We start from the raw sequence: 24,826 nt of genomic DNA, 5'->3' as shown, positions 1-24,826 counted from the left end.
GCTAAAGGAATATACAGTGTATAGTTTTGTGACATGTTGTCGTTGTCCAGTGAAAACTATCTATCTCCAGATTGTAAAGGATTAAGTTGCAATATGTAAGAATAGGCCACCTCTTGAATTCACACTCAATACAAACAGGGGGCGGCATACAGTATCACTAGAGTAACTGCTAACTGCTGCTAACTAATAGCTCAGTTAGCCATGCAGGTAGTGGTCATAATATCAGAATTCCTACATATTGCACCTCCTTCTTGTTTGACTGAATAAACCATTTAAAATAACTTTTCAGCTAAAGTGTTTAATCTCTAAGATGAAAACAGGCCGTTTTTTCTGTGAAAATCTGACATATTGGAGATACATGGTCTCCCCAGGATAGCTACAACATTCATGCTTTTTAATGCAGTGCCTTTTTTCCACCAAGCAAAATGGAGCAAAGTGAGGCTTAAAGCCATCCCAGCTGAGGCAGAGCTGGATGACTAAAGCTAACCATGCATGTCCTTCTCAGTAAAAGAGGTCAACGGCTGGGGTCAGGATTGTGGATTGAGGCGCCTTCCACAAAGAATAGACCTTCTCCAAGACGTAGAGCGGCAGGGAAAACAAAAATAAGTCGAGCACGACAATTACACTAACCCAAATGACGGGTGCTGTTTTTGTTTTGTATCGCAGATGTGCTGCAGGGATTTTGCTCCGGGCTAGCCTCATCGTAGTTAGCTGAGACCGGACCTTGGGTGGTGATTAGTTCCCGCCGACTAACTTTAGTAGCAACAGCACCACGGACACTTAATACAGATCAATCTGGCCTTCCCTGGGATGACAGATGAGAAACGTAGTGGGCTTCCCCTGGATGGGCAACGGATCAGTGCCCTCGCCACATCAGGAGATGAGATATTAAAGCCCTGAAGGACGGGGAAATGCAACAGTGTGTGTATGTGCCTTGAATGCGGAGCATGTGTGTGGGCTATATAATAACACATACGTCTAAGGTTTCCTTCTGGGATTTGTCCTTGCATTGCGTGCATGTGTGTGAATCCCAAAGTGTCTGCATGATTGTATTCCTGTGAGACAAAGTTAGGCGCTGACCAGCGAGGGTCTATGACATCTGTGAATGTACCGAGAGATGGATGTGGTGATTTCCTCAGAACAGTCAAGGTGAGGGACATCATTTGGCTGAGGGCCCATCCAACACTCAGCTGTCCCGCTCATCATCAGCACACTGTGCTCTGCCAGGATGATAAGTGCCACTGAGAAATATGGTTGTATTACAGCATGTTTTTTTGCCAAATGGGCTTTTGTTTAAGAGGCGCACCGTGTTATCTAGCATTTAACAGCATCCTCGTAAGATCTGATTATAATGTTTTGTCAGTTTTTGGCTCAAACTGCTCTTCAAAAATGTCGACCAGAAAGTGCAGAAAACTGACAGCTCTTTCAAGATAACAAAACTTTACATCCCTCACTTGGCTCAGACTCCAACCTAACATATTTTCCTACATACGGAGCCTAACAATGAATGGCTTTTTACAGTAAGCAATTACAGTTTGACAGAAAACCTATACAAAACGGAGACGGTATTAGCTCCAAACGCCTAACGAACATGACTCATAGCCTGAATAAAAACCAGCGGGATCAATCTGTGTGGTTCAAATAAATGGGGAGATTTTCTCTGCAGACACACAGGGAATTAAGCTCTCAATCAATGATCAGTGTGAGGGTTGACTGATGAGTTCACAGTCATAATTATCCCTATTTGGCAGCGATGAGCAACCCTCTATTTTCGCAGCCGTATTTGTACAGTAGATATGTGCCAGCGTTTCGGGGTTTTCATAGGAGGCTGGACTGCCCGTAGGTGTATGTTTGTGCATGTGTGTAGGTGTGCACACACACACACAAAAAAAGGTGCAGGCCATAAATCCTGCGCTCGTAAATCTAATCCTCCAACATTGACAAATGCTTGATGAAGATGTCACTGAAAGCTAGATAAAGTGTGCATCGGTCCAGCAGTGAGGAGCAGCTATTGTGCCGGAGCTTAAATAGAGATATGTGGATGGAGAGGAGGAACTGATCCTGGTTTATCCTTCAGGAACACAGCCTCATGGTTTATAGGGGCCTCTCAGTGATGTACCCACAGTATGCAGAGCAGGGTACACCTGTGGTCAGCACTGGCTAGATAGAGGAAAATTGGTTTCCTTGACGGTAAGTTAATTTTATGTACATGTAGATAAACGCATGACGGCAGTGAGACACTTCCCGCGTTACACATTCATGAGTATGTATACGTGTTATTCTCTGTAAACTGTCACAGCTAGCACTTTCCTGCATGAGCATGTCATTATAGATAATGCGTGTGCAACTTCCCGATACCAGGCGTAGCGAACGCTCATGCATATGCTGGCTTGACGGAAACATGATCGAGGGGCCCGTGATGTGGAAGTGAGGCGTGTGTCACCCATTGGCAGCCAGACCTCAGAGGGAATTCAATCCCTCATGGAGAGCTGCGTGGATTAGCTCCCTCGCTATCTGCTAAGCCTGCGACAACTGAGAGCCACTTCTGCTAATAAAACATTCCCTCTGTGTCGTCAGCACAGACCACAGCCTAAAAACCGGGATGAGGTGCCCCGGCACCGCTCGGTTTTCCCCTCCGGGTTTTAGGATGGAGTGTAAATATAAAGTGGCACTTGTGCAAAACAAGGACGGTTTATTAGAAAAGGGACTACAGTTCACAGAACGAGGCCATGAAACATCTTTAAGGAATGATTGTGCCATTGTAAAAATCACTGGATTTTATAACGAGCAGTCGTAACGTGTGTTCATGAGGAGAGAGCGGGATGATGGAAAGAGGGAGGAAATTAATGAGAGTGAAGAGCTTGCCGGGACTCTGAGGCGGACTCATCAGGGTGAACACACATTCACTATCAGGACACGACCACATGCATACATTTCCGTAGGCATGCATATTGCTACGCTGATTGGACAGTATGTTGGGTCCAAAGCACCTCAAGCATGAACAAATGATCATTAAGGATTAGCTCTGAACTTTAACTCACATACACACTTCACAAACTGGGGGGACTATAGTGATGCCAGTGTTGGTCTAGCGCCTACAGAGGGTTGACATTTTTGTTTTTTTGTGGAATATAAAATGTGAAATAACGGGTATTGGATGGATTGGCACACAATTTTGTACAGATATTTAATCAACATGAACTGAAGTTATTATATTGATCCCTTGACTTTGACTTTATTGCCATCATTAAGTGTAAATGTCAGTTTGTTCAGTACTTCAGTCGGACATTCCCATCAGACTCAGCCGTATTTTGTGTTTTGTAATTATTAGCAAGTGTTTGCCATATCTGTCAAGCTTAAACACGACACCGAGAAGATGAACACTGTAAACATCGTATCTGCAATTTTGAGCGTATGTTAGCATGTTGGCGTTAAAGCACTGCAACCTCTCACAGAGCTGCTAGCGTGGCTGTAACCTCAAATGGGACAGTTCAGTGTGCCAGTTGCCTCAACAGAGGGGTGAGGAGAAAACTTAACAACACATTATACCTAGCACATAGCATGTTAGCAAGCTGGTGTTAGTTTGTTACCTGAAAGTCTGGGTTGGGGTTGGGGTAGGGCAGCCACGCCGACCGCGAGTTCTCCTGGTACTTGAAGGGCCCGTTGAAAACCTGTGATATGGCACTGAGATTGAAGGCACACACCGCAGATGCAGCAATGCTGTTTCTGAAATAGAGAAGCAGGGAAGAGAGACCCAGCAAAAGGGGGAAGAGGATGGAGGGGATCGTGGATGAGGGAGGGAGAAACAGAGGGAAGTATTAGAAGAAAGAAATGAAGAAAGTTGGTAATTATAAAGCTGACCTCTGTATGTTGGTATTGCTCTCAGCCAACAATACAAATCAAACACCGGACAGAAAGACTCAGGCGGTGGCGTAAGTGATCGTCATTATTGGATTATAAATCCAGCAATAGGACACAATTAAGCTGTTCGGCTTGTCTGATTAACTGTACAGATCTCGGGCCTGAAATACAGCTTTGACTTTTTAAGCTGTCAGTTTCAACAAGTACCGGTCTCCTCCCTCTGTGGAGAAAGTAAAGAATGAGAGTATTAACTCTCAACTCAAACTGTGAGACTTGGGCGATGTGAATTATAATCCAATGCGGCTGTTCATTAAACTCTGTGCCTGCAGGGGGATATGTTTCCAATACCCTTCAAAAGACTTCTTTTTCAGCAATGTGAAGGCATTGACCATAAAGAATAGATTAGTCAGCTTTTAATAACGGTCTGTGCGTACATGTAGGTACGTGTGTGTGTTTGTGGGTGAGATGGAGACAAAAAGACTAAGTGTTTGTGAAAAAAAATATTTTTCACACTTGGATGCGGCCCTTTATCTCACACCCCCCATGTGCAATGCGCAGTGTACACTTTTAATACATGGCGATAAGCTTCTTTCATGGGATTTAAACATGAGATGGGACTGGAATAAGTGGTCCTGTTTGGAGGATGGTTTGAGGGTTTATGGGAGGAGATTTCTCCTGCAAATTCAATTTAAGATGCGGCTGTAAACAGGCCATGTGAACATCATTGTCACATATCACTCAGTTTTATATACTCAGTGTGCATGGCATGAAAAGGTCACATGTCAAGATAATGCAGTTGCCGTTGAAGTGTCTTTGTTTACACAAATGACAACGTGATGCGAGAAACATACTGAATTATACATGAAGCTGTTCTACGGGTGCATTAAAAAGAACAAAGCATAAAAGACAAATCTGATGATAGGTGTTGATATTTTGTATCTGATCTCAGGATGCTGTGAGCTGGATCTCACTTTGGTTCATCCTGCGAAATGCAAATTAGACATACTTTTAAATATACCAGTGGAGCTGGGATGATCGTGAAAAAAACGCTTTTAAAACACCTAAAATTGAATTCAAATGACTTGATAATTGGCCTAATGTGATTATTTACAAAGGCTGCGTTTCTTTCAAATAAACTGTATGCAAATCACAATAGAAAAGGAAAATAATAAGCACTTAGGGGAAACAGACTCATTTGCGAAACATTTGCATAACAATCACTTGTAGAGGAAAAGAAAAACAAGTTTTCTACAAATAAATTTTGGAAAACGCAAAATTGAAATGTGTTGTGTGTGAAAATATAAATATGTACAATACATATTAAAATAAACTACACAAAACCTCTGTCTTGTTAAAGGATGTAGCTACGCAGCTAAACAGGGTTATGTGAGAATAATACAATTATATTAGAAAAGCACTAGGACTACTTTTTTTTTATCCACATCATCTACGTGGATCATAAACTGTTGGAGGATGCAGAGCTTTTGTCAGTGACTCATGTCTCAGACGTCCACATCATGTATGTAGCCTTCAAGTGAATATCTAAGACACTTTAAAGAGGGTTCTTGTTTTAAAATACCAGCTGAAGAGTGCGCTTTCAATCAACCCATGGAGATAACCTTTGTGAAAACAAGGACCTATTGTTTCAAAAATGACTCAGACTATATTTATAATATAATATTTTAAACTTCATGTTGTGTGACAAAGGAAAGTTTGAGAGGTGGAGAAACAGTAACTGAGTGGGTCTGCATCTATTATAATTTCACTTCTGTGGGAACAATGTAAATGTTTTTTGTGAAGGAATAATGTATTTTTATATCATTCCTATGATCCATGGGTCCAATGTTTCCCAGAGTTACAGGGCACATAATGAGGACATGACAAAGGATTCTATGTTCCCTGGGTCCTATGTTTGCTGGCTGTAGTAAGGGTTATTTGACTTGAACACATAAGACCCTCGAAGCTTAGGACCCTGGTAACATACCACTCTGGGAACTTAGGGAACTAGGAACAGGGTACCCTGATGACATAGCACCCTAGTAACATACATGTAGCACCCTGGGAACATAGCTCCCTGGTAACATAGGACACTGCAAACATAGCATCCTAGGAACTCAGGACACTGGGAACATAACACGCTGGGAACATAGGAATGTTGGGAACATAGGACCCTTGGAACACAGATACGTCCCATTATTCTCATTGTACTTTTGTAAAATCTCGTGTTACTCACACGTTGGTAGTGAAAATGCCGTAGAGTAGCTCCAGCTCAGGCAGGTAAAATGTTCCCTGAAGCTCGTTATAGTTAAAGGGGATTTCTCCTGGTCGGGAGCAGTTCAGCCTGGCCTTCATGAAGGTGGTCCACGTGTCCTCCAGGAGGAAGCGGCCGCCAATGTCGTTCTTGCAGACGCGCCCTGCTCGGGAAAATACCGTCCGGCCACAGTCATGCTCCACTGCGTTTTCCCGGAAGAAGAAGTAGGTGAAGTTGCCGATATCGTAGGAGGAGACGAAGTTCGGTTCTGTGGAAGGAGAGGTGACGAGAGACGAGGAAAGTGAGTGGGAGGAAAAAAATGACGAAGAAAGAAAAATTGAAGAAAGCAATGAGTAAGATGAAGTGCAGAGAGACGAAGAAGAAATACCCAAAGAACAATATTTAAGGCTGTGGGAGTAAGAAGGAGTGGGAGCGCGACTGGGTATGTGTTATGACTGATTGACTCACAGTGTGTGTGAGCGTGAGGCCCACACAACAGCAGGTGATCAGGATTAATAACTACAGGCTATGTTATTAATGGCGTTGTGCTGTAATAAGAAAACTCATTTTTCACTCCCCAAACCTAAAGGTTAGGATGAGAAATGACCAACACAGGTGTAGCGTAATAGCTCTCGCCCAATCTGAAACACGCGACCTCCGCGACACTGTCACAGCCACGGCGTTCATCTTTATGTATGACATTATTGGATCTAAACCGCGCACTTTATTCTCGCTGACAGTGATTTAATTCACCTTTAAATGAAAGTGTTCCCCCTCCTCCTCATTTCAGCCCTCTCCTCCCCGTGCACCTTTGGAGGGCAGCGCACAGGGAGACAGAGGGAGAAAAATCAATTCGCCATAAAATTAGTTATTAAACCTTTTCCCAGAAGGTTGCTGCAAAGCGATGTATGTGGTGGCTTTTAATTTATTTTTTCAATCTAGCTTAAATGTGAATCAGATAAAAGTCACTTGCTGACAAGATACTGATTGACCTGCTCCTCTGTAGGCCGGCCACCTTAAGCCGTCTGAAGTCCTCCAATCTGCACTGAGGAGGTTTGTGCTTGAAGTGGCTCCGAGCTTTCAGGGGGAAAAGACATCGATTTCTGAAGAATTCACAATTTCATGCTCTTTAAAGAAAGGGCGAGATAAATACGAGTTTCTAGTTGCTTAGTAACTTTAGAAATAATTGTTTTGACTGACACAAAGGCAACAGAACAATTATGAGGAGCCTTTTCTTTTTCGAGAACTCGCTACACCACTTTGCGCAGCACAGTGGTGATTTGAGTGGGAATACAGTTCTTCAACCAAGAGAGACAGATTCCAACTCCCGTGTTATATAAGCATCTGCCATGCCGACGTTTTCTTGAGCAAAACATTGAATCCCCACCAGCTGCAGCGCTTATGTTCAAATAGCTGTGACGGGGGAAAGAAAAAAAGGACGTTTCTCTCCTTCATTGTGTTCCTCACTGTTTAAAATGCCAATTTATCTTTGTGTAATGACTTTTACACACATTTACATAAACTGTGCCCAAACTTTCCTACCGTTCAGCCACTTTGAGTTGTACTGTGCGGTGCGCAGCGGCGGCAGGCCGCCCAGGCTGCGGTAGATGGCGGGGTCCCGCCCGGAGAAGTCCATGGCCGTGGCGGCGTAAAGCTCCCCGCTGGAGGTGATGAGGGCGGTGGAGTTGTGGAGGGGGTTGTAGGGACACCGAGCCATCCCGCTGATCTGATCGTGGATCTCTGTCAAATTTGTCAGCTGCGGTACAGAAAAAAAGAAGAGGATGAGTTAGGGGACGAAAGTGGCAGGTTTACAGATGAAAGAGAAAAAAGAGGCATCAGCAGGACGCAGGCATTGCCCAGAAAATGATTTGGATTGTTTCAAACAGGAGTATCCCTTGAGTTAAGAGATGAAAACATTAGATGTAATGTGCTCGGGCATTTTCTTGTTATTTCTAAATAATTGATCATTGTGAAAAAAACTGCATGAAAATATACGACAGAGTATCAAAGGGCAACATTAAAATGCAAACCAGAGAAGTCTGGTAATGTTTTGTTTGTTCCTGCCAATATGCAAATGGTGCAGGCTGAAAAAAAAAAAAAAAAAGACAGAAAAAAAAAAAGAAATCTCATTATGTTTTGTTTGGTTTACATCTACTGAGAAACACAATAATATATATAAGCAAAAACCTTCAGGAGCAGGAAACATAATCAGAGAAGCCATTTCGAATCATTAGTAGCATAAAACACACAAATGGAGCAGCTGCTTGAAGTCCAATGTTAAGAAACCACCTGCTCAGACAAAGAAGTCCTTAACGTGGCTCCTTAACTTAAGTTCCTCTTGGCTGCAGTGTTTCCTCGCTTCGGTTGCTCGTGTCTCTACAGGACAACCAGCTGTTCGTCTCGTTATAACGTTCTTATGCCACAACTTTGAGGAGCCTCTCGGAGATCAAAAGACGCTTGATGTGAGATGCAGTGTTCCCTCGCTTTCTGCCTTTGAAAACCAGGCCAAATCCGACTCCCCGCTTTTTAAAAATACTTTACAGCATGACCCTGGCTTAGCCCTGACACACTGCACTGGTTCCTAGTTTTTATAAAAAAAAATATAAAAAATACAAGCCATAGCTCAGTGACTCAGCCTTGAATGCCAAGAAGGAGTAATGCATTTTTTAAATCCAAGACGTAATTAAACTTTATGGTGCAAAAGTAAACACAGTATACGAGGGGGATTAGCTCATGGATTGCGCTTCCATCCAAGTTCATCTAAGTTCTGAGGGCAAATGCGTGTTGCAATGAAAACAGATTGCCCTAATCTCAGGTTTTGAAATCCAAAAATGATATTTATGTTGATGTTTCTATTTGCAATTACTTTCCCATCAATCAGACCTCCGCATTTTTCGACTCCTCCGCCTGAGGGCCTCTGCGAGCGGCGGCGAGTCTTGAAAGATTCACGGCTCAGTCTCTCCTCTCACTGACTGAATAATCTGTGGACGGCGCTTCCACGCGGGAGGCCGGACTCCGTTCGGTGCATGTGTTCAGGTTCTTCGGGCCAATTTCCTGGGAGCTGCTTCGATTTGGATCAAGGGTTCCGTTAACTCCTGCCACCTCTGCGCCGCCCGAACCACAACAAAACAGAGCAGCTCTGTCTGAGCTCTGCCGGCCTTAGATGAAAGCCCGGTATTGACGGGACTCGTTCGTTGGGCCGGAATAGCCGCCTTCAGGTCAATTGGGTCATTTAGGAAAACAAGAGGAGGAGCGCTAAATAGATGGACTGCAGTGCATCTGTTGCATTTTTTAGGACGGGGACTGAAAGTCATCTCTATGGTGCAGCCAGCAGCTGTGCGAGCAGGACACTGAAGTGACTTTGAATCCTTCTGATGGAGACTTTTTTAGTAAGGGACAGCTCACAGCTCAGACAGACTGCTGCGAGAGCCAGTTGGATGCTAATCACGCCGCTACAGAGACACTATTGTGGCTTTTGAGAGAATATCTAACTGCCGACTATGACAGGAAATCTAGCCACCAGCTTTTAATAAGCACGACACATCCTGGCAGCTACCTGTCATGTGAGCGTGAGCAGAATTAAGGAGTTGTCACCATCAGTTCTGCTGTTGGACGTTACTTCTTTGCCTTCGACAAACTTCTACTAAACACAAGCGATCACTGTCATCAGCTTCTAATAACCACCTTTATCATCACCAATCTGATCGTGAGCAGCACTCGCATTATTATAACAATACAACAGTTTGGAGAAATGCACTTATTTGCCTTCCTGCCAAGAGTTAGATGAGAAGACGAAGTCACTCTCATGTCTTTAGGCTAAATATGAAGATAGCCAGTGGCTGGTTAGCCTAGTTTCTGTTGCAGGTTTTGCTTCCTGCAAGCAAGTAGTTTGTAACAGTCACAGAGTTATGCATCAGCGAACTAGTTTATTTCTGTTGTCAGATTTAGCCATAACTAACATGTAAAACACATTGTTAACACGGCCGTCCAACCTATCTGACATTTCTGCTGTGCCTAATTAACGCACTGTGTTGCTTCGCTAACGTCTTTCACACCTACCCCGCACCGACACCCGAGGCTAGCTGCCAATTTGGAGTAAACTCGAATAGTTTATTTCTGTGAACCAAACAGGAAAGGTAGGTCTCCGAACTAACGTCAGTGAAAGAGTTGTCCCTAATGAGACAAACAGATGCTTTGAGATGTGATCTGTGTAGGCTGCAGTTTGTTGAAGATGTTAAATGTATTATCGTCCTTATTCTGAGTTATTATTGACAAATATTACAAGGTTTAAATTTAATTTCTGTTTGGAGACTTTGCATTTCCTGCAATACTGACCGAAAAAAGCGAAAAGAAAAATGTATTGACACCTCCGTTCCAAAAAAGTTAGGACATCATTTGCAAACGAACCTTTCGAGGACGTCCCTTTCATACTCGATCATGATGTTATCACCACGTTTACCTGTGAAATGTTCCAAACAGGTGTTTCTGTATCACTCCACAACTTTCTTAGACTTTTGCTGCTCCTGTCCCAACTTGTTTGGAACGTGTTTCTGGCATCTAAACTCCAAAGATACAGTATATTATGATATTTAAAAAGATCAATGAGGCTGATAAGGTAAACATAAAATATACTGTCTTTGTACTTTGTGTGAAATGTGTTCTTTTTATATGTTTTGACGTGAATACGTCGTCCCTGCTTCTCTCCTCGTTAATAACTTATCACACATAAAAAAAAAAAACTTCTATCATCACCATGACCACTCTCATTATCACCATCATCAGCGTCACCATCAGGGGCAGCGCCGCTAAAAGTCAGACAAATTAACAGCTGTTTAATCTGTAACCTCCGAGCACTTATTAAACTAATACGGTATTCTGCTCCGTCTCTGTTCATCCATCACGGCTGATAGTAAATCTGTCGGAGCGCGATTCCATCGCTGTTGCTGTGACCAGTGTTTCACATTACCAGACGTTCAGTGGGTAAATATGACAGCGCCTGATGAAATACTGCTATAATAATGTCATGACATTTCAACTATATGTATTTTCGCAGCGGTAAACAGTCATTATGAGCCCGTGACCTTTGGATGCAGTGCTTTTGGACAAAAACAAATGTCATCATAATAGTAAACTCCTGCCGTCCCCTCCGCTGAAATCCCACAAAGTAGACGCAGATATTTGACGTGTTCTCAGGTGAGCACACGGCTCTGACATTTCATTTCTATGCTCAACTTCAGTGGGCACTTGTCACCAACAACAGCAGATAAAAAAAAGTTTTGTAGTTGACACTTTATTTACCGAGAAGTATGGTTATTAGCACCAGATGCTTTTTTCAATAAAAATGAGAGGGTGACAGCAAGTTACGCACAAAAAACAAAGATGTTGCGAGAGCCTGCTCACACACAATAGCAATTGAAACTGAAAAATCTCAGCAGACATCTCTTTAAAATACGGGATAAAAAGCTGAAAAGGAAACTGCAGAAGCATGAGAGATAGGGGAGTGAAAGCATTGCAGCGCACCATTATTAAATACAGAAGAAAAGACAGCGTGATTTAATAGAAGCTAAAAAGCTGCATCGACTTATGAAAAAGGGCACGGCAGTAAAGATGAGACGAGGATGTGTTTACTCGTAGGCCGACGCCGAGATCATCAGGAGTAATGAGCTTAAGGCGATATTTTGATTGCGACGTTTAACAAGACGGAGGTAACAAGACTTCTCCAATGAGCGGGCTTAATAAGATTCATCTTATAATTAGTCTACATCCCTGACTGCACAACAAAGGAGGCGAGAACAGCCACAGGAGCCCCTACAGTAAATCCTGCCGCATCAACATCACGACTCGGTCACACCTCGATTGAATGCGTTGATCAACTTTGACCTTTTCCTTCTGACATTGTCAATTCAATCAATAACGCTTCCGCTTACAGACTGGCAGTGTTAACAGGCTTACCCAGCTTGACAGATCACAGCTATTCAAGGATAATGACTTATTAAGACGTGCTCCTGGGCTAACAGGCTTTCTTGTATAGATCTGGAGTAAGTAACGACACATGTTACACATATTACAGAAAATGAAACTGAGCAACTACGGCTGCTCTCAACTTATTTATGAATGAATGAATATGGATAGGGATTCGTACCACCTGCAAGGTGAGGGTCACATCACTAGCAAAGACACTGGAATGTGTCAGACTTTACTTTGACCAAACAATGGGGTTCAAAATAATTTGCATTCATGTGAACAAGAGTAGCACGGTGGAAAACAAGCAGAAAAGGGAAGCTACAAAGAGAAAGTCGGCTCTTGTTTGTACCGTTCTGTTGGTGCAGATGGGGGTGAAGGCGTTGGTTCCGCAGGTAAACAGCCTGTTCCCATTCACCAGCAGCACCCTGATGTAGTTCTGGCACTCCTCCTGTGAAAACACGGCGGCAAACACACATATCACGGTTAGCAGCTAGCAGCGGCGCCATTATCTACCCATTGACAAGCAGCAGCATTAGGCAGAGGGACAAAATTACACTTTATGCCAATAAATGAGACAAACACCTGCAACCACGGGAGGGCCACTCTCAAACGTGGCCAAGCTTGACAGAGTCAAATCAAGGCTAATGCCCACGCGGCTTAGCCATGTCACATCTTAATTCAACAGGGACCAGATTTGGAGAGGGATCTGAATGAGGTGGAGAACAGATAAATGCAGCCGGAGTGGGAGAGGACCACTCAGGATTAGTGGAGAAAATTGCCTTGCCTTTGTTGACTAGTCAAAAAGTGAAATGAAAGTGTAGCCTCTCACACGCTTCAGTCGAGCATGTTTCTCCCCACATTAATCAATCCGCGCCACTTTTCTTTAAATTATAGTGAAGTACATGCTCGCCGCTATTTTCTTGGCTCGCTCCCCCTCTGAGGTTTTGGCCTGGGTTTTCTAGCAAACCACTCTGCACTTGGTTAAAAGCACACAACAAATAAAGCAGGACAGACGGAGTGAATGATTGACCGAATGATTGATCGCGGGCGAATGTTACGAACTCGCAACATTGCTGTCAGGCCTTGCTGAGGATTTCCATCAACCAAACTCGAACGCAACAACAACGGCAGTCAGTGTTCATGTCGGAGAGTGGCATTTGTTTTTGTCCTAGGACGCGGTAATAAACACATAGGGTCCCCTTCATCTGAAAGGGTCCACGGCTGGGTTGGTGAGGGCCCCTCGTAGAAATTTAAAACCCCGTAAATCTGCTATTGTCTGAGGCACTTGAGGTGCCCAGGGCGAGCTCGGCTCCCCCTCCTCCCCCTTCTCAAGGGCCTGATTTAGGAGTGGAGGGCACTGTAGGAGAGATGAAGGGAGGAAGGAGGGAAGGGCTTTTATTTCCCCCTATCAAGATGGAGGTTGACTCATAAAACAACTCGTTTCCTGGTGCTAAGCACAGCCTAAGTATGTGTGCATGTGTGTGTGGAAACACTTGTTATGAGTGCCTATATATCTGCGCTGTTTGTACAGCTCGTTGTGTGCTTTATACTTGTGTATATGCGGATGCAGGAGCGGCGCTGTGTTGTGCGAGCTCGGTATAATTCAATTCGTCTCCGCAGTTTGTTTCTACGGTAAATAACGCTGTGTTTAATATTTGCCCGGCCTCGCAGTCTTGACTTGTTTATGAAAACTTCCTGACAAATGTTCCACGTCTGTACTGTAATACAGAAGCTGTTATGCTTGGATCCCGCATTATAAAACAAAACAGAGGCAGCAATCAAGTCCTGTCAAGTCAATTTAACTCTGCTTTCTTCTCCCGGTTGAAATAAATCAAATACACAAGAGAGGAGCGGACACGTGTATTAAGAAAAAAAAAAATACAATCTTGTAAATTCACTCAAAGCACAGGCACGGTATCTGTGTAATAGCTTAAGCGATGGTATATTGCTGCGCGCTGAGCTAGGTAATAAAGCATCGAAAGCCCTGTCAGCTGCGGGAGAATGAAGTCTATTAATGCTATTCTTAGTGTACATCACAGGAGCTGATCCTCAGAAGGGAACAGTGAGCAAAACAATTTGACTCTTTAAGACAGCAGTGACTCTCAAGGACTGAGGTAGCTTTAGCCTGTAATTCACAACAGCTATCTGGTGCTGGCCGGCCCGTGCATGCCTATTATGGGCCCCTAACCACCTTTCACATAAGGATAAATACACGGCGGTGCGCACACACACACACACACACACACACACACACACACACACACACACACACACACAGGCACGCACGCACAGGGATCAGGGCTGGGCAGTTCACCTACAAGTCAAGTTCCTGCTCCTGACCAGCTGTTGCCAGAATGGCAGCTAACCACATACAAAAACATACACCTCTGCACTAAAAGAAGAAACAATAGGAACTCCCTTTATGCAAAGTCTATAAATAAGGGCTGGGAAAGCTTTTAACTTCACAACACGTTGATTTATATCCTTTTTGAAGTCGATCCCACGTACAAAGCAGGGATTCCCAGTGAGTCTATATGTTGAAGCGCAGTAAAAAAAAGCTCAACGTTGCTTTCGGGCTTCAATATGTTTCATCATAACTTGACATTTTTTTTATGATTTTCCTGATTTTCTATTCGATTGATGTAATGTCTTCCCTGAAGGGAGATCTGTGATTTCTGCTTGGAGAAGATTTGACTTTCTCTCACCATTATCCCTCACTGACGCACTGGTGGGAAAGTCCAACATCTGGGGCCTTCAGTTTCACTGGTAAACAGCATTCATCCATGTGTTATTTTCGGGCATAACCAAACCCACGGGGAAATGTTGAACAGCCATCAGCTGTTTAGAAGGCTGCAGCTTTGCAGCTTTGCAAATGTGTTCGACAGTGGTGGAGGCTGGCTTTTTAGTCAGTGGCTGTTTATATTATTGTTATGATTTTAAGCGGGACGCCATCAGTTAGTTTTACATATAAATACACTGAATAAAAAAAGACAGCTCAGAAATAAGTTAAAATAACAATGACAAGGTGTTTTCGACAAGTCCCTATATCTCCGAGAAAGGTTACGTTCTCTGTTGGTTTTCTTATATTTAATGTAATTTGATATTTTGACCAGAAAACACAAACACACTTGGTCAGATTTGGAGATTTTGCAGTGTATTCATTTATAAGTCATCTTCCAGGGCTCTTGTCAAGTCTTTATTTTGGGTTTTACATCTTTTGCCAAGACAGTGGCGTAGTTTGAGTAAAGGCAATATTGGTGGATAGGTTTGTCAAGCCTGTGACTGCCATTAAAAATTTTAAATTTTTCAATAATTTAGTTTATGATAAAATACCTGCATAACAAATGCCCATCATCCTCAGCTGTGCTTTGTGTTTAGTAAACATTTTATAGGCTTAGAATCAGCATGTCAGCTTTGTCATTGTGAGTGTGTTAGCATACTGATGTTGGCATTTAGCTTAAAGCTCCTATGTCTAAGTTGAGCCTCAGAGAGCAGCTAGCATGGCTGTAGACTTTTGAATTACAATTTTCATCTGGAGTTTGAAATATGTTGGAATTCATCATAGAGGGTTCAACAAATAAATAGTATTGAGTTGAATACGTATGAAAAGTGTACATGTAGGATTTGTCTCTCACACATCAGTACTTCAGACAGTATGTGAATAAATACCAGTTTTGATATTATGTCGTCTATATATTGTGCTCCAGGAATATCTACTGAAGTTCGCATGCTAACCAGCTAACCCTGGCCCATCCTGCTCCAAAGCTAACTTTAGCTTACTAGCTAACGCAGCTTCTGTTAGCAGCAGTTACTCAGGTGACATGCTTCCCCCTAGGTGGTCAATTCTTACATATTGCACCTTATATGAAACACTAAATTGCTGGAATACCCTTTAATCTACGCCATTACAACCAGTGAACTGAAAGTCAAAGAAAGAAAGGACCACATTCACGAAATACACCTTTCACAGAGAACAAGACGATTTTTATATAACCAACACTGAAGCTTGTTTTCACAACACAGTGACACGAGTTAGATAGAGCAATATAACAGTCTGACATTTCAAATACTCAGACATCACTTAAGCTCACCTCAGATTTTCCACGACTGAAGCAGGCTCCCTTGGTGAACTCATCGCAGTGCCACTCAGCCTCCTGCGGAGAGAGAGAAAAGCAGTATTGAGGCTCCCAATAAACCATCAAGAAGAAGCAAACATCAGAAACAGTTGGCGCCTTGTCACCATGAAACACTTTGAAGACCACTCAGGGAACCCAAACAAAACAGCGCCTGGCTCTCGACTGTGGCAAAATCCCCACCTTTTTGAAGTCAATTCGATGTCTGGTGACTTGATGTCTGAGATAGCGAGGCAATAAAAATGCCACAGAAGACGGGAAAACAAATGTAACAGAAAACCATGCTGAGATGAGGTCGACTTGAGTGGGAGGAAAGGATTAAAACAGAAGCGAACAGTAAGTGAATTTGACATCACATCTTCACTGTACTCAAAAAAATCCCACATACACACACTTACGGGTGCACGCTTCGAGCACGCACGCGTTTCATAAGCCATGTTAAATACAGACACGGAATCCAATTAAGGTGCATACCAAGACGGGACCTCAAGAAACGAAAAGGCAAGTGCGCGCAGAGCCCAATGCCAAACTGATTTATGGGCGAGGTAGAAGGAGGGATCTTAAGACATAACACGCGAGTCCCCAGAGCGGGATGTCAACGTGATTTACATGTGAGGGAGAAACAGAGGGACGCCTTTTACATTTCAAGCCAGGAGGGAGAGGACTGAGAAGATGAAACCTCTGCCTCGTCTCCTCCGAGGGGTGAAGACACCAGCGTGCTCCAATTCCTAGCATTTAATTTCAGTGTGACCTCTGGGGTGGGGGGGCTTCTCATTGATAAAAGTTCTCTATTCATGAAATGAGTGTCGGCCTCGGGACAGCAGCGGGCCGCTAAGACAATCACGCTTGTGACAGGCAGAATTAGCCATCACTGCCACCAGCTCCCTGTGACTGGCAGAGAGAGGAATACTTAGCATAGAAACTGGCGGGCACGCTAATACGCTTAACGCCGAGTCACGAAAAGTCTCTAAAAGTTAAACTATTCCAGCTTCTGTTTGGGCCACAGAGGTACGACTCTTTGCAGTAATAACCTGGCTAGCTGCCAGGGGCGCAAGCCTTCCCTCTCTGTGGGAATATAGTAAATATCGCTAACTGAAAGAGAATATTAGATTTCACCTTGGTATCAGGATTGTTTTATGCCAGGACAGGAGGGGGAAGGAAAGCCGAACCCCCCTCAGCACTTTGGAGAACTTCTTTCATTTCCTCTTTGAGAAAGCTCGGGGAGTTTTCCTCTGTGTGTTTTACGACAAGGCCTTCGCTTTCCGCCTCGCCGGCCTTTGGGAGGCGTAGAGACGCCCCGTATGTACACACTCGGATAAATGCACACATAGGCAGTAACGGGAGGGAGCTTAGAGGGAAGAGAGAGCTCGGGGTGTGGGCTGCTATTCAGGGAGGATAAGATATGGAGTATTAATGGGAGCTGGCTCCTCTCTTCGTCTTCTCGGTGTGTGTGCCTCATGTCTGTGTGTCAGTTCACATTCCAGGCCAAAGCAGGCTATTCTGGGGCCACGCAGCCGCCGCAGACACGAACCACACACATCAGCACGGGCGGCTCGGCCTGCACACACAGCACCACAGCGAGTCCCAGCTGAGTTGAATGTGGGCGCTGAAAAGTGCTTTCACTAATCGCAAGGGGGGGAGAAAACCTGTTAATGGCCCGAGACCTTACTCACTCATATTCAGTGTAAAAATCAATCATAATACGATGCAAAATTACAACTTGAGATCACATTAAAGGGAGCAAAGTGGTTGCTTTTATCATTACGGGGCGATTATGTGATTTATCATCATCTGGAATAGTTCAAAGCAGATTTTCAGAATATTCCATATTTCCATTACATCTCTAACTTTATGACCACTGAAGGGGGCGATGTCCATGAGCATGTAAGTGGGGGATGTGCTGGCATAATTGACCATAAAAGCCACCCTATCTGACCGCCCCGAATCAAATGGTCCAGAGTGAAGAGCAGAATCACAGGCATGCGAAAGGCAAGTGCGAGTATCATTAGGAGACATTAAAAGCTCATTAACATGCTATTGTTCAGCCACTGTGCGCCGAAGATGAATCTGTCTTTAGCAGAAATATGGCTGGAATGTGCCGTCGTTAAATAATCATTCTTGGCTTTATCAAAAGAAACTGCGTCATGAAGACAGTTTCTTTCTGTGCCTTTGTCACCTAGAACGAACTGAAACAGAGACTTAAAGGGGAAACAAAGAAGATGAGAGAATGAGAGAGGACACAAATTAAATTTAGTGAGCTGAACATAGTGGTGAATTTCCCACAAGAACAAAAAAAATATCCACCATCGCACTGTAATCATCTTTGGAGAAAAGCATCCATTGGATATTGTGGGAAAGGAGGAGATATACAGCTGTTAAAGGATAATTATGGTTTATTACAACTATTTATTTTCATAGTTTTGGTCGTCCCTTTCATCGGGTACAAACCCGGATTCCCAAAAAGTTGGGCCGTGGTGTAAAACGTAAATAAAAACAGACTGCTTTTTCACATAAACTGTGTTTAGTGACAACAGTTTTACGAAGTGTTCCAACCATGTGTTTCACAAAGTGGTGAACCTTGCTCCATCCATACTTGTGAACGACTGAGCCCTTTGAAGAGGTCCCTTTTATACCCAATCATGATCCTATCACCTGTCACCAGACCTTGTTGACCTAAGGAATGTCCTAGGTAAGAAACAGTGTCAGACTGTGAAGCAATTCTGGTGTCATCATACATACAGGCCCAAAACATAGGCAATATCAGTCTACTATTTTGTTCCATCATGTTAGTGGGGAGGCAACAGGAAGTCAGCCAGAAGAGGTCTCAAATGCATCTTCTCTCGATCACCTAGGCCAGAAAAGGACAAGTGCGTTCTTGCTTTATGGGCCTAAAACCGGGTCATCTCACAGAAGCCTTTGGTGAGCAACTTTCATAGGAATGATGGGGGCGCCATCTTGGAAAGTTGTGTTCTTGATACATACAGGGTATTTATGGATGTTTACGATGAACGGTTTGGATAATAATTCTACCCTTGGCATCTTGCGGCTTGGTTGCAGCTTGCAACCAACTGAACACCCCTCATCTTGAAAAACATAAAAGGCCCTCTCCAGAACCAGTGTTTAGTTTGTCTGTTCTGGGCTACTGTAGAAACGTGGTGGACTCCATGGAAGACATGCCACCTCAGTAGCCATATGAAAGATTCTTATTTTCAGGCGATTAAACACAAATTAAAACAGAAATATGTTTATTTTATTCCATCTCCTCGCAAAGAAATCTCCCAAAATCTTACACAATGTACCTTTAAACCTGGTATGAATATCAGATTGCTCCATTTTCTTGCCATGTGTGACAACATTGCAATATTACCACCCTCCCAGTTCTCAGCTCTGCGAGCACAGTCTTTTTAATACCAAATGGTACCCTAGCCAAAGCTAAAAAAAAAAACAAGGCCAGTGTTATAACCAACCAGAACAATCCTTTAAGCAAGATAAAGTGTGATTAAGATGCAGAAATTCAGCAGGCTGAGGGAACTTGGCACAGTTGGTAGCAGTCATCTGTTGCTTCAGGGAAGCTGAAGGAAAAAAACCCTAAGACATGTTCCGAGTGTTCGCCCTCTCTGCTGTCCCCTGTAATGGGTGCAATCCTCAGAGATAAACCATTGTGCTCGGGACTCACACTGAGGGGCTATTGTCACTGCGAGGTGGGTGCAGGAGAGATACCAGGGGAGAGAGTGGGCAGGGAGGGAGATAGACAGGGACAGAAAAAAGGACAGAGAGAGGAAAATAAGGGACAAACAGACAGAGAAAAAAAAACAACAAAGAGAAAACAGAGTCCAACTTAGGAGTCAGCCAGAACAAGGGAGACAGTGTGGGCAGGAGTGAAGTAGTCAGTGAGACGGAGGAGGGAGTGAGGAGCTGAATCCTAAAACGGCACTGTTTCCAGACATGATACTGAATATATTTTGCATAAGGAGGGTCCAGAGAACACCCTCGCTGCTGACAGCTGTCTAGCTTCATGAAATGACTGGCTGTGTGTGTCTCATTACAAGGGGACGGCGGGGTGGAAGAGTGAGAGCTGGACAAATCCTGCCGGGGAAAATCTAATCTGTTTTATGAATAGCTGATATTACCTTTTGATGTGCTGGCACAGTATTTACCATTCACACTGATGTCTGCTGATGTAAGCTGCTGAAAGATTTACACACCAAATTGGTCTTGATGTTACGTCTGAGCGAGTGTGTAGGTCTGAGTCACTACATCACATAAAAAGATAAGTCAGTGTTGTAGTGACCCCCTGCTACGCCTCTTTTCTACTCAGACTCGCAGTCCTCTTGCTTCGACATGAAACGCTGTGATATCACTAAACGTGCTCGTATCTGCATCTCCGATCCCGTTGATGCTTTTTATTCCATGCATTTAAATGGCCACGTTAGCAGGGTTCTAGTAATTGAATTAGCAATGCTTCCAGAGCTATGGAGGACGGTTCCTGTTAGCTACTGATTAGCAGGGCTAATTGTCTGTCTGACAAAGTGTAATTGCAAGAGACAGGCCCATGAAATACAACATGTGCGACTGGAGAGAGGCTTTTGTTTTCTTCGGAGTCCCCTTCCCCTTCTGTACGACGCAACAATGCGGGGGGAAGTGAAGAAAAATGGATGCACGGTATACATCTCAACATCCAGTCTGTGTTGCCAAGGGGAGCTGTTATGGATAGTGTTTTCATGGAGGAGAGAGAGGGGCTGGAGTGAATATCTACTATTTTCCTCCTCCTCTGGTGCTGTATTGAATGGTGAACAATGCCACTGATCCTCCTCATCCGAGTGCTTATTGACTAATGCCGTGCCACAGCGTTTCTGTTGAAACTCAGCCTCAGCGTCTGCATCCTGTTTCGATTTAGCTCGTGAAAAAAGCAGGAAAGTATTGGATTCTTTAAAGGGATGCTTTTTTAATTTCTTCGTACATTAGCACCGTTTGCGTAGGATATTGTGAGGTCGACAAGCTCTCATTGTGCCTGAAAATTAGACACTTTGGGGCTTTCAGGGCCAGCATGAAAAGGGTGTTATTAGACCAGGTGTGCTAGGGTAAAGATGGAGCGCATTCAATGACGTCAAAGGGCATTATTTGGTGAGCTCATGGGCAGACGGGAAAACTAGGCTGAGTGGTACATGGAGCCGATTTGGCCATTCATCAGCCCTGGCAACACAATGGGAAAATTGAACACAATGCAAATGCAGAAGAGCCAATTCATCAGCGTTCGTCCCCTCTCTGCACTGGGCCGTGGAGGGTGCATAATGGCCATGCCAGCATTGATTCGCCTGCCCAAGGTTGGCAGGAGCTGTGGCCACGGAGCTGAATGAAGGACGGAGGGGGGCAGAAGGACAACGGCGAACAGATGTGAGATTTAAAGTAGGGTTCACCTGTAGATCAAGGAAGGGTATTTTTGCTTTATGGCTGCTGTTTTCAAAGCTTATTCTTTGGCTGTAGTAGCTTTAAATGCCACGTTGGTTGGGTTAGGTCAGTTTCTCCCCCCCGCCCCCCCCCCCCCCCGTCATCTGCAAAAGTTTGTAAGTGGAGCAAAGGAGGAAAGTATCAACCTTTTGTTCTTGACAGTGTTTTCCAGATCAGTGAGGATGAGGGTAGAGGTTGACAGGGAGAGGAAGGCCTCTTCAAGCTGGTAAGACACGGCAGAAAAAAAAACTTTAAGTACCAGATATTAGCTCCAATCAAGGCCATAGGGAGGGCTGGCTCGTGTTGCAGAGCCTGGCTCTTCCCACTTCAAACCCTGATTGCCTTTCAGTTTGAGTACATGCTCGCAAGTTCACAGCCTGGGGACTATAGGAATCTGCCCAGCTCATTTGCTCTGGCAGAGAAATCTGGTCCCCCTGCATTTGAGAAAGATTTCTATCCGATTGGTACTTATTCGGCCATTCACAACCATTTTATCTAATATGGCACAGGTCTGATAAGATGACGGAGGAGCGTTACCGGTTCAGATAGCCACATGTTTCACTGCTGATGGTTTGGAGGCCTATTTTATTGTGTTCAGATCTGTCCAGCGGCGCACCAGGATCACAAAAATTAGATCAAACTGTCAAATGAGGCAGTGCTGATCAAATATTTATCGAGGTTCTACTGCATTGCCTTGAATGCTTTCAGATGCACATTGTAGTGTGCAGTTTGGTTGTATTACAAGATCATTTGTGACCAGGTCGCCATTCATTTCCTGCTTGAAGTCGGACCAAGAACAGCCCCATCGGTGCAGCACTGCTCTGATAGGTTGCGTCCATAGGCATTTTGGTCTTGACCCCTTCATGACTAACCTGAACCCTTGGAAATCATAAGATAATTGAGAGGAATCACTCATATGCATTTGGGAATTAGTCTGCCAGGTTCACGAAACTTGGATCAAACTGTCAAACTAGGCAGTGTTGATCAAATATTTATCAAGATTCTGCTGCATTGTCTTTTTCTCGCCTCAAATGTTTTCAGATACACATTATAGTGTACAGTTCAGCTGTATTGCAAGATTGTTTGTGACAAGAAATGCTTTTGTTTTTCCTGCTTCGAATCGGACCAACAGGACCAACAGCAAAACGCTTTATTGCTCTGATTGGACAAAGGTCACGTTTCTTTACTCATACGCATTTGCAAGTTAGTCTACCAATGCCCTGCTAGCAAGATCATGCAATGTGGAAGGTTTTCTACTTATACTACTCATAAATCTGGACCCGACTCAGGACTTACTGAAGACCAACTCTGAGCTGTGGCCACGAAAAACACACAGGCGATGAGAGCCCACAGATAGCTATACATCAACTCTTTTAACAAAGGTCCTCTGTCTTTGTCTCTCCAACTTCTGATGTTCTTGGCTCTTTTCTATTTTTCATTACCTCCAAGCAAGGAGGGCATTTACTGAGGAGATTATGGTTGCTGGGCTCAGCCTCTATCGATCTCTGCGAGTCTCAGACTCGATATGTGCAATAGAGCGGGTTAGACCAGCAGTGTTTAGCTACCACCCAGAGTGTCACTACTCTCTAAACCCTCCATAAGACTGCTGAGTATTTGGGGTTTATTTCTGCCTAACAGAATGCTTTAAGACAACTCAAATCATACTGCACCCAAGGGCAGGAAAAGTGGGTGTGATTCATTTTGCCTTCACGGAGCATCAGACCTTGGTGGCGGCTGTTTTCATGAATGTTTCATGCATGTACATACAAGATGAGATCAGCCTGTCATCGATCATATGGTAATTATATCCACCTCTTTAGAGTATTACAGGCTGTTTGTACTACACCGGCTCTAAGCCTTGTGCTCTGTCAAACCATTCACAGCCTCCCTCTTAACGCTGCCAGCCATGCACGAACAAATCACTGCCATTGGGCATTATCTGACAAGGCTGATGTATGGTGATGGGGGTGAAATCACAAAGACAAGCGTAGGTGTAGCTTTTAGCTTGTTTTCCTTCTGCAAGAAAGAACGGAAAAAAAAAAAAGAACCTCATGCAACTCTTTTGAACATCGGTGCAACAGAAATAAAACGCGGTGAAACACTAACGACCGCTTGTGCTCAAACTTTCTGCGTTTGAGCGTTCGCTCTGGCATTTTCAGCGCCACATCCCCCTTGTAAATCTATTTGATCAATCAGCAATGCATGTAACGTGAGTGGAGCAACAGAGCCAAAGGGGAAATCTATTGAAGTCTTTCATATCACACAACAATAAGAATGACAAAAAATATGTACACCCAGCCACACAGAGAAACCAAAACTCTGTATAATGTATCTCCGGTTTTGATAAAAGAAGAAGGGACCAAAAAGACTGAATGGAAGAATAGCACTTCAGCATTTGAAGTTAGCCTTCCCGTTGACTCTACAGCCCCTCTTCCAGTCAAATGCAAAGCAGGGACTAGAGCACAGGTCAGCTTAAATTGGCTCCAGGCCTTGGCGGGGATTACCAGGTCCTATTCTCTTAAGAGAAGATGTCCTGGAGATGAGGGGTTGATTGGGTCTGTGGAATCTCCTCGCTGATTCTGCAGCGCCAGCCGAGCGCAGGATGAAATAAAGAAGGAGGGATGATTGGACTGTGCGGATGGCACAGAGCATCTTTAAAAAGCATCTGCGTCCCAGTGAGCGGCCACAAAGGACAGGCTCTGCAGGAATCCTCGTCTCTCTCCGTGGGGGGGGTTCTCTGCTTTCTTCCCTCAGTCTGCCGGATTCCTCTTTGTGTGTGCCGCCATGCACTCCTTCCTGGCCAAAAATTCAGCCTCGCTGCTCATTTCATCTGACCATTTTTCACATTTTCCCCTTTTCAGACAAATTTGTTTCAACACCGCTTCCCGCTCTCTCCCTTTCGCTCCGTCCCACCCATCCTCTCCCGTGGTTTTCCAGGGTGTATATGGCAAACTTCAGGAGCTGTCTGATCATCAAAGAAGCCTTGTTGCTACCACCTACAAATGAACCCGTCCATGTGTCAATGTTTGTATGGCAACTCAGTGGGTCACAAAATGCTTAGCTCCACAGGGAGGGATGTGGGCTCATACGAGTGTGAAAAAAGAAGGGAAATGAAAGGAAGTAGAAAGAAAACAATGGGGAGAAGGGGAGTGAAAGACAAGTTTAATTG

The 24,826-nt window shown here is 44.1% G+C and overlaps 1 protein-coding gene across 3 annotated transcripts in view; it reads right to left on the bottom strand.

Annotated features, from left to right (window-relative positions):
* The window catches only part of sema5a (sema domain, seven thrombospondin repeats (type 1 and type 1-like), transmembrane domain (TM) and short cytoplasmic domain, (semaphorin) 5A), a 128,320-nt gene that overhangs the window by 52,689 nt on the left and 50,805 nt on the right, over positions 1-24,826 (bottom strand). For all 3 annotated transcript variants that reach the window (XR_014621200.1, XR_014621201.1, XM_084340692.1), the window contains exons 5-9: positions 16,168-16,230; positions 12,426-12,524; positions 7,655-7,868; positions 6,095-6,380; positions 3,591-3,726 (exon numbers count right to left, since the gene is read on the bottom strand). Coding sequence is in view for 1 of the 3 variants with exons in the window: in XM_084340692.1 (XP_084196818.1) it covers positions 3,591-3,726; positions 6,095-6,380; positions 7,655-7,868; positions 12,426-12,524; positions 16,168-16,230 (798 nt within the window). In the remaining 2 variants the exon portion in view is untranslated. The remainder of the gene's footprint in view (positions 1-3,590; positions 3,727-6,094; positions 6,381-7,654; positions 7,869-12,425; positions 12,525-16,167; positions 16,231-24,826) is intronic.

The sequence above is a fragment of the Pagrus pagrus genome (genome assembly GCF_965226575.1).
Source record: "Pagrus pagrus genome assembly, chromosome: 20".
Taxonomy (NCBI): Eukaryota; Metazoa; Chordata; class Actinopteri; order Spariformes; family Sparidae; genus Pagrus; species Pagrus pagrus.
The sequence above is the reverse complement of the archived record's forward strand: the minus strand, read 5'-3'. Positions and strand labels throughout refer to the sequence as shown.